Here is a 10,224-nt window from a genome sequence, read left to right as displayed (position 1 = left end):
CCATTTGTGCACTAGGTGGAGATTTCTCTCTGGCTTATTTGTGACCTAAAGGTGACTACTGAAAGCAATTTTCCATTCCAGCCTTCTCAAGTCTGAGACACACCATCTGAGGTGTTGGCCTCTGCCCACCACTCCCAGAAGCTCATCTGACCCACAACTCAGCTTAATTTAAGATTATGTCACATTGAAGGACTTGCAGTTTCCCAACCCCAACCCTTTGCCACAGGGCATTTACACTCAGCTGCTCATCTGAAACCCCAAAGTCCTCACACCTTCTTTTGACTTGTCCTTTTGGTTAGATTGTCTCACTGCTATGGATGGAATGATTGTGTCCCCCCAAAACTCACATGTTGAACCCTAAATCCCCAATGTGATGGTATTTGGAGGTGGGGCCTTGGGGAGGTAATTAGGTTATGAGGGTAGAGCCTTCATGAATGAGTGCTCTTATGAAGGGATGAAGAGACCACAGCTTTCTCTACCATGTGAGGATACAAGGAGAAGATTGTTAAGCATTGAGAGAGACTTTACTGAGAACCTGACCTGGAAACTCGATCTCAGTCTTCCAACTACCAGAACTATGAGTAATAAATGTTTGATCTTTAAGCCACCCAATCTATAATTTGTGATAGCAATCTAAACTAAGCCATTCACCATCTTCCTTTCATGTTTGCTACTCCAAGGCTTTTATTTCTATGGGTATAGATGATTCTTGTTTATCTTAGCACTGCAAGTACTAACACAAGCCATCCAGAGCAGATGCTCAATTATTATTTGGGGAAAAAATAAACCCCTGAGAAGGAGGTCTAATTTATTATGATTTAATTTCTCCTACATTCTTGAATAAACTAAGTATATCCAGGTATGTATATACAAATGGATTTTATTAAAAAAAAAGACTAAAAGTGATAAATGAAACCAACAATTTACAGTCTTTTATTTTTTCTCCACTTTTGAGCCCAACTATTACAATTCTGCGTCCTTTCACATTTCCGAAAAAAAAAAAAAACAAATTTACTGCCATATGGAATGTTCCTAATTTGTTTCACAAAATAATAAAACTCTTACATTCACAGCAATGTTTAAGTAATGTCATTCATAAACTTAGTTTCTAAAGTTACTCAAACCTTCTGATAAAAGGAACAATATTTTGAAAAAACTATCCAGGAACTTATTATAGAACAAGAAAACAAACATGTTATACACTGCGTTGCCTCCAATCCCACCCTGACCTTCCACAGCTTAGAATGTGGACTTTTCCTTTCAACCACAAGGCGAAAAATGTCTTCAGTTCTACTAGGGGTGGGAGAATCTGCTAAATATGGCCTTGGAACGTGCATTGGCCACAGCCCTAATGCGAGCCCTTGCTGCAAGTCTGACTTGAGCTCTTTCTTCCTCATCTCTCAAAGCCTCTTTATACCAGGTTGGGAAGGCACTGGGGACAGTATCGTGGATCTTCGCTAAAAACTCTAGGACTTTCATCTTGGTGGTTTCTACATGAGCTCGTGGACCCCACAGAAATTGATAGCATGGAGGATCACTGTCGGGCACTTGCTCATACTGCAGGTAATTTTCTCTCACAAAATCTTGGGTGATGATCTTCTTGGGCTCCCCAAAAATGAAGTGCCTCCTCCCCTCATATAACCCCATCACATTCAATACCCGCCAGATTTGTTCCTCAGTGGCACAATTACCATTTGTGAAGATCACACCCAGGATAGTCATCAGCAGGCCAGTCCTGGGCACACGTCTGTCATCACTCAACTTTGCATCATAGGTTGGTACCAGTTTGTTGATGAGGAAATAGATGTGCCTATCTGGATCCATTTCCTTCAGGTCAAGTCCAAAGACCATCTGCAGGTGATAATGAAACTTTCCCCAGGATCTCAGTGAAGTATCTCCTGGGAATTTGGACTATATCTCTCAGCATAGCTGCCTTTATAATAAGCTCTTTCATTTGATACTTGTACAGAAGGTAATGCACCAAAATAAACACCTTCTCATCTAGAGGGCTTCTGGTCATGTGCTCGTTGGCAGCCGGGGCCTGTGAGGATCTTGGCCTTTCCTCTGTTTGGTTGTTGGTGCTTTCATTAGATCTTACATATGAAACAGCTGCAGCAGTAGTGGTGGTGGATGTGGCTCTCTGAGGCCCATGGGGATTGCTGGTTGTCTTGGCAGCATTTGAGCTCTGGATGGTACTCCTGAAATGAGCAGAGGAAGAGGAGGAACATTCTCTTCCCACTCTTGCAGTGGCTTGAGCACCCATCAGAGGCTCTGGCTCTTCTCGAGCCTGACGGCGTTTCTCACGGGCACGAAGCTTACTCTTTTGACCCCGAGGCATGATGACTTATGACAGGGTAGTAGACAGTTAGACAGGTGAGCTCTGTGACCTAGAGGAAAGAGGATGAGATGGTTGGGTCACTTCAACTGGGAGACACCTCCATGACTTTATTGAAGGCCGCCTCAGCAGTTTTCCTTGAAGTCACTGCTCTAGGAATCCCATAATGCTCCTATTCCCTGATCTGCTTGTTCCCTAAGAACCTGTGGAATTAACTAAGACTTAGGTTGTCACTACTTGCCAGATATGCCTAGGACTTACTGGGATTTAGAGAAGTGGCTCTGTTCTGGGGCAGGAGGTCTTTCTCTCAGTTCACATTAAGGATCATTATCTCACTTCTGTTATGACCTGGGGTCCCTCTGATCTACTACTTTGATGCTGACCCCTCACTTCAAAGCCCTCATCTCTCTGTGATCCCAGAAGGTGAATTCAGGGAAACCTCATCTGACCACACCTGCCTGGAGACAGAGAGACAGATGAAAGCACAGGCCAAGCTCTGTGGGACTCTCTATCCTGGGGTAATTAGTGTTCTCAGTCCTCACTTAGTGATCTCACCTTTGCTTTTGCTAAGGCCTGGGACTCCTCCCTCTGCTGACCTTAGAGCGATCTCCTCTGGGCAAAGCCTTCACATCCTTGAAAGCCCTAATGAGAATATTTGGCAGACCACAGCCTAATATATCTCCTCCAGGTTCACTCAGGTTTGAAGGTCTGGATAGAGCTCTGTGACTCCCTGCTGTTCCGGGGTGGGTAGTCCTCTCAGTCCTTAGTGTCCACACACAGACTTCCAGAAGACTATTGGCCTCCTCCCTCTAATGCCACAAAGCTGCCCCTCTCAGACTAAAGACCTCATCTCCCTGATCACCCTCCCACCCAGCCCCCGACAAGTACAACATGAGGGAGTGCCTTGCCCAAAGCCTCCCTGGGCTGACAGCAGGGGTGCGGCTTTGTTAAGCTCCCTTTGTTAGGGGTGCGTGGTTCCCTGAGACCTCACTCAATATTCTCACTTTAACCCCTAACAGGGTCTGGGAATCATCCTGCTACTGACTTGACATCACTCTGCTCCCATTCCAAGGCATTCACTTCCCTGAGACACCAGAGGCAGAAGTCGGGGTTCCTTGCATCAATGCACCTTCATTCACCTTAGCTTTTCAGGACTGAGTATGGCGAGGGCTCTGTGAGGGCCCCTCTGCTCGGGGGTTCGGGGGTCCGCTCAGACCTCACTCAGGGTCTTCCCTTTCACTCCTATTAGAGGCTGGGAACTCTCCCTCTGCTGGTCTGAAGCCCGCACCCTGGTCCAATACCCTCACCGGCTCAGTCTCCTCGGGGGGCATTTAGGAGGTACTCAGAGGTCGCTACCTCCCACGATTCCTGTCTTTGTTCTATCGGAGCTGAAAGCAGGAGAATAACTCTCTGGGAGCCCCTCTAGTCTGGGGTGGGTGGTCCCCTCACACCTAACTCCGGATCTTTACCTTAATTCTAGGCAGGGCTCAAAGCTCCTCCCTCGACTGAAGTGAGTGATGCCACCCGCCCTCACCCCAACACTTCCCTCAAACACCACAGGCGAAAGCCCGTGTGCCTCAGGTCCTTCCGCCCCCATCTGGGGCCTCCCCAAGGTTGACCGCAAGGGCGGGACTTTGCGAGGCCTCTCTGTTCTGAAAACAGGGCGGACAAGGGGGACTCCCTTTACTCCTGTTCTTTCAGGGTCTTTGCCTTTACTCCTGTTAGGGCCTGGAACTCTCCCTCTGCTGGTCTGAAGCCCACACTCTAGTCCAATACCCTCACTCGCCCGGTCTCCTCCGTCCAATACCTTCACCCGCCCAGTCGCCTCAGGGACTATTTAAAAGGTATTCGGGGGTCGCTACATCAGAGATTCCTGTCTGGGTTCTATGGAAGCTGAAAGCAGGGAGGGAATTCTCTCAGAGCCCCTTTAGTCTGGAGTGGGTGGTCCCCCACATCTAACTCAGGGTCCTTACTTAATTTCAGGCAGGATCTGGAACTCCTCCCTCAGGCGACTGGACACCAGCGCTCTCGGACGCTTTCACTTCCTGCGACCCCGCGGCTGGATATCGGGGTGCAAACACTTCCAGGAAAGATTGTTTGGGGATTTCTGGGGCTGGCAGTGGGGCGAGGCGCTGTGGGGTTGATAACTGTTCTGGGTTGCGCGATTCCCTTAGAACTCACATAGGGGCTTTTTAGTGACTCCCGGCCAGGTCGCCTTCTAGTTACCAAGTTAACCAGCCTTAAACCGGCATCCTACTCACATCACCCTCGTTTCCAGAAGGCGAAGTGAAGGGGTTCCTGAGCCTCACAGCCATGCCAGTGCCTCCCAGAACTGACAGCAGAAGCCAGCCACTGTGCTGCCAGTCTGTTTTCAGTGGGCGGTTTCCTCAGAAATATACACAGAATCCTCACCTTTACTTCTATTAGGTCTGCGATTCCTCCTTCTGCTGGCCTGAGTCTGACACAGTGGTCCACAGTTTTCACTTCATAGTTTTAGATTTTATTACATTTGCTACAGATCGGGGACTTTTTTCTTTGTTTTGTTTTGTTTTGAGACAGAGTCTCGCTCTGTCGCCCAGGCTGGGTGCAGTGGCGTGATCTCGGCTCACCGCAACCTCCTCCTCCAGGGTTCAAGCGATTCTCCCACCTCAGCCTCCTGACTAGCTGGGATTACAGGCACGCACCACCATGCCCGGCTAATTTTTGTAGATATGGAGTTTCACTATGTTGGCCTGGCCAATTTCAAACTCCTGAACCTCAGGTGATCTGCCCACCTCGGCTTCCCAAGGTGCTGGGATTACAGGTGTGAGCCACCGTGCTTGGCCCAGGTGATGACATTTTGAGAGTGGCTAGTACAGAAACTATTTTTTTTTGTTTGTTTTCAATTTGTTCAGGTTGGGGTAATTACAATAATAAAGAGATCTCTTTGTGTCTCACGTATACCTGTCACCCCCAGTCAATTTAACACCATTTACAAACTGCTTCTCCATTCACCCTGGAAATGTTTGCATAGCAAATCAGCCCCCTACACCACTTGGTATCTGGTGGGAAAAGGCCAGCAAACACAGCTGAAGGATATATTTATTCTGGTGTAAAAAGAAGGCAGGAAAAGTGAGAGGCAATCTGAGCTAGGGATAACATGTGGATCCTTTTTCAAGACATGTCCACATTCAACCTTTTACTTAGAGTCAGTGAGGTAGTTAGTCTCAGAGAACTCCCCCTTCAGTTTCTTTTTCCTTGCAGTGACACACTCTGTGCCACTACTTATTGGTAGTACTTGCCCTGTTTTAACTGTCTAATCGCCAATCCCATCCGCTTGTACAGCTTCCCACCCACTTGTAGCAGGGTTGAGAGCTGTCTTGATGACTGATAAGAAAGATTGTTATCTTCCCTTACAAGATCTTCCCTTACAAGATACAATCTTTCTTATTCTCACTGGAAAGGGCGCACTGAACCACCAGAGTAGTGAAGAGAGCTTTCCCAGAATCAATTAATATCATCACTGGGTGATGCAGGGGAGCGAGTCATACCCTGCCTGAGAAGTGGGAAGGGGAAAGTCTAATAGAGCATGCCTTTGGGCCTTTCATCCAATAGATCTGCGTACTCAGATCACCCTACAATTTCATGTGGGTAATGATTCAGATTGCCAAGCCTATTCATAAAAGTTGTCCAAGACACCACCAGTTTCCTCACCTTCTCTCCTTCTGGTTCCATTGCTATCCCATGCTGAACTCTGGATACAGATCCCTGACCACTCCCTACCCTGAGTTCTCTGGACTTGGTTTAGCTTGTGATCTCTCTCATGGGTTCTGGAAATTGTTCTAGTCCCCGGTTTTCTTGATGTTCTTCACTAACTGAGGTTTTTTTGGCAGGGCACATTTTTCTGGACCCTGGTCATACTGACCAAGTTCTTTCTTCTCAAAGTGAAGACAAATGTTTTCTTGACATAGGAGAATTTTAAAGCAAATGCCCAGAGAAATGTTAGTGCTCAAGACATCCCTACCGATGTCTCACTTTGTATGGATGAGGGATTAAGTTCATTTTCTGTTCAATCTACTTAGAAAATGGAAATTAAAATAGAAATAGCAGTGAAACAATACAACTTGGCTAAACATTTCCCCAAAATTTAAAATTTATCAAATAAAGCACCCGTGAGAGTATACAACATTTTTGGAATGAAAGTTCAGTAATAGTCAAAAAATTGACAATCACCACATTCTTACCATTTTAACTGAGTTTATACTTTTCTACATCTTTCCTGTAATAAAACATCTACATTTACCCAAGAAGTCATGTTCAGTAATGTTTATTTCAATCTTATTAGTCATAGCAATAAATGGAAAACACCTTATACATCCATCAGTAGAAGAATCGTTAAATTAATTATGATACATATGTCCCTTGAAATTCTTGGTAGTAGTTTAAACAGTGAGGTGGATCTATATGTGCTCTCATAGAAAGTTCCTGCATCCATTTTATTTAGTGACAAATGCAACAGGTACAACAAAATGTACATCAGTATATATATATATATGTTAAAAGTTCACAATATATTTTCCTACCACATGTATATAAGAAAAAAGCCTAGAATATACATAAAAATAAAAGACTCAAGGTTTTTAATGGTGGTTACTTCTGGTAGGGAAAAAATTTTGGAGGAACAGAGTAAGGGAGCAGAATTGTGATTTATCCATAGTGTTAGAATTTTCCTAAGCATCAAGAATATTTGAGTAATTAATATATTCGAGTAAAACTAACAACAGAAATAGTAACTGTGCAATATTCTGATAGTCACTGCTAGTGGATGTAATGGAAGAAGCCTGAAATCCTAAAGTCTTAGCACAACAAAAGTTTATTTTTCACGCACATAAAATCTGATGTGAGTTAACAGGGGGTCTTCGCTGTCAGAGGACCCAGGGATCCAGGCTACTTCCATCATGTGGCACCACATCTCATCATGAGAGCTCCATATTTGCTGCTGAATAGACCAGAAAGCATAGAACTGACATACTGACTCTCAAATGCCTTGGCCTGAAAATGACAAGCATAGCTTCTGTTTATATTTCAGTGGCCCTTTCTAACAACAAATGGACCGGGGAATATAGTCTCCCCATGTGCCCAGGAAGGACAGCAAAACAAGTGGATGGAAACTTGTCTCTCCCACAGTCTATTACCTATTAGGTGCTCAATAAAAAGCAAATATGAAACTTTGTTTTGACAACAATCTCTATTCTTGGAAAAGTTTCTGAGAAGGCCAAAATTGCCTTGCAATTTGGGAAATTTTTCTACTGTGTACCATGTGACAGTTGTTTTCAAATATAGGATCATACCAATTTTCTAAAGAGCCATGAAAATCTCAGCAAGGATGATCCTTTGTCTCTCATCACAAAATAGTACCTTTCTCTACTGACCTTTGCAATAATCTCAAAATATGGAGGATGTTATTCTTCCTTTTAGTGCATGGTCTAAATAATACCTTGGGAGCCTCTACTACCACCTGATTAACACACCTCAACACTTGTGCAGTGTGTCTTTACACACACTGAAAAGTAGGATTTTCCCCTGGGGCAGATAGAAACAAAAGTTAGGAGAATTATGGTGAATTATTTTATTCTTTTCTTATCAAAGCACTGCCAAAGACACATTGTCTACATCAATGGTAGGCTGAATAATTAATTGCTCCACAAGGATGCTTATACCCTTATCCTTGAAAAATGAATATGCTTTGTTATATGACCAAAGGCACTTTGCAGAAGCATTAATGTTATGTAACTGAACTTAAAATAAAAATATTACACTAGGTTATTCAGGAAAGTCCGATATCATGACATGAGAATTTACAGGCAGAGAACTTTCTCTGGCTGGAGGCAGAAGAGAGATGCAGCAGACGGGAAGTTAGAGAGATTACAAGTGTGAGAGGAATTCAACCTACAAGTGTTGACTCAAAATGTATGGGCCCACATTCAAGGACTGGAGAGAGGCCTGCCAGCTCCAGCTGATAGTCAGCTAGGAAATAGGACCTCAGTCTTATTACCACAAATAACTGGATTCTGTCAACAACCTGAATGAGTTCAGAAGGAGAATCTTCTCAGAGTCTCATAAGAAGACTGCCAGCTGAAAGCTTGATTTGAGCCTTGTGAAAATCTGAGTACAGAACCTAGCAGAACCATTCCATCCTTCACACGTACAGAAACGTAGACAATAAACCCTACAAAGGTAATAAATGTGTGCTGTTGTAAACCACTACATTTGTGGTAACGTGTTACAGCTACCATAGAAAACTACTACAACTTTCTGGAAAGACTACAGAATGTGTAAGAATTCACTCTCTTCAGATGGTTGCTACACAGTTATTTCCTTGGTCTTTCCTCATTTAACACCTAGGAGGGAAGCTCTGAGTTTTGGCACTTAGTTGAGCTCATTCATCAGTGTATAGATTCAGTAGCAACATTCAAAAAGTCACCAGATTAAAACCTCCTCTTTTTCTAATCTCACCTGCTTTCTAAAACCTCTTCTCTACTTCAGGATTATATCTCTGCTTCAGGATAAAATATCAGTTGATTCTATCCCAAATCAGACTCTCCTCACCAGCAGATCTGAAAACACTTTGAGTGTGGTGGAGGCACCCAGAGATGAAGAGGTGTCTAAGCTTCACTATTTGAAGTGAACAATTACACAGAATGGGCTGTTGCTGTTAGAGGGAATCCAAGGTGAGGGGTGGGGCTTCTAGGGAGTTGGAAGCTTCTATGTCCAGGAGAAGGCAGGCAAGTCTGGGCTGTCTATTCCTCTGGGAGCAAATGCAGGCTCCAGAGAAGGACACAGTAAAGCTGGCCAGCAGGTCAGTTCCAGTTTGGACAGGAGGGCACAGTGGGAAGACCCAGGGGAAGGGCACGGTAATGTGGGAAAGTGCTGGACTGAACCCTTTTGAAGGGACCAGGGCAGAGTCAGCTCTGGAAGAATCCGGGCTAAAGGTGGGAGGACTCCAGGCCAATGAACCCCACAGACAGTCCCAGATTGTGTCTCATTCTCATTCCACCTTCCTTTTTAGAGCCTGCTTTTAGTGCTTTGGCCACAGGGTCTTTCTTTTCTTTGTCTGAGAGACATTGTGGAGTAGCGAGAAGCGAAATGAATTAATAGACCTAAGATCTGCCTCAGGCTGAGAGGACTGGAACAATGTGGGCTGTAGAGGAATTCAGACCAGGAGGTCTCATCTCAGCCTTGTCAGTGATATGTGAACTCGAAAATTCTGTGAGCCTCAAGTTCTTTGTGAAGTGGGCTTGAAGAAGTCATTTTGTTCTTTGGCTAGTGTATACCTTGTGAAGTCTGACTTTTACAATGCAAATTATTTGTGTAGGGCAGCTGGCATAGTGTTAGTGTGTACTGGGTTTTTGATAACTAACAGTTGTTTCTACTATATTTTAGATTGCTAACACTACCAACCTTCCCCTCTTGGAAATTTTTAATTTATTTTTCATCCTGGAGATATTAAGAGAATATGCAGCCCTCTAAGACATGGAAAACCAAATCAATCGAAACGCTTCTTACCAAGAGGAAGTTACTTACTTGATAAGAATCTTTTTGAGGATATACATTTTTTATATTATGTGTTGGGAGAATCTTCCCCAGCTAGATGCAGCTCAGCTAGATGCTCCTAGAAAATGTGTCAAGGACTTCCTCGTTCACTCCCATCAAAACACCTATCCCTTGCTTTAAGTTTGCCAAATTACAGTCAAGATAATCTAGTTTAAATACCCTATTAATGGAATGGACTCTGCCGTGATATGAATGTGTCTCCCAAAAAGGCAATCCAACAGTATTGTGAGGTAGGACCTGATGAGAAGTAATTAGGCCATGAGAGATATGCCCTTATAAATGGATTAATACCTTTA

The 10,224-nt window shown here is 44.2% G+C and overlaps 1 protein-coding gene across 1 annotated transcript; it reads right to left on the bottom strand.

The window, feature by feature from the left end:
• Nucleotides 1–923: 923 nt before the first annotated feature.
• LOC129024734 (melanoma-associated antigen B10-like) lies at nucleotides 924–2,338 on the bottom strand. The gene is given in 2 exon segments (XM_054471929.1): nucleotides 924–1,863; nucleotides 1,865–2,338. Coding segments are annotated over 2 exon segments (1,044 nt in total). The 3' UTR covers nucleotides 924–1,293.
• Between the last annotated feature and the right edge of the window lie 7,886 nt (nucleotides 2,339–10,224).

The sequence above is a fragment of the Pongo pygmaeus genome, chromosome X (assembly GCF_028885625.2).
Source record: "Pongo pygmaeus isolate AG05252 chromosome X, NHGRI_mPonPyg2-v2.0_pri, whole genome shotgun sequence".
In the NCBI taxonomy this organism is placed as follows: domain Eukaryota; kingdom Metazoa; phylum Chordata; class Mammalia; order Primates; family Hominidae; genus Pongo; species Pongo pygmaeus.
Note: the sequence above shows the minus strand (reverse complement) of the source record. Positions and strands in the feature narration are given on the sequence as shown.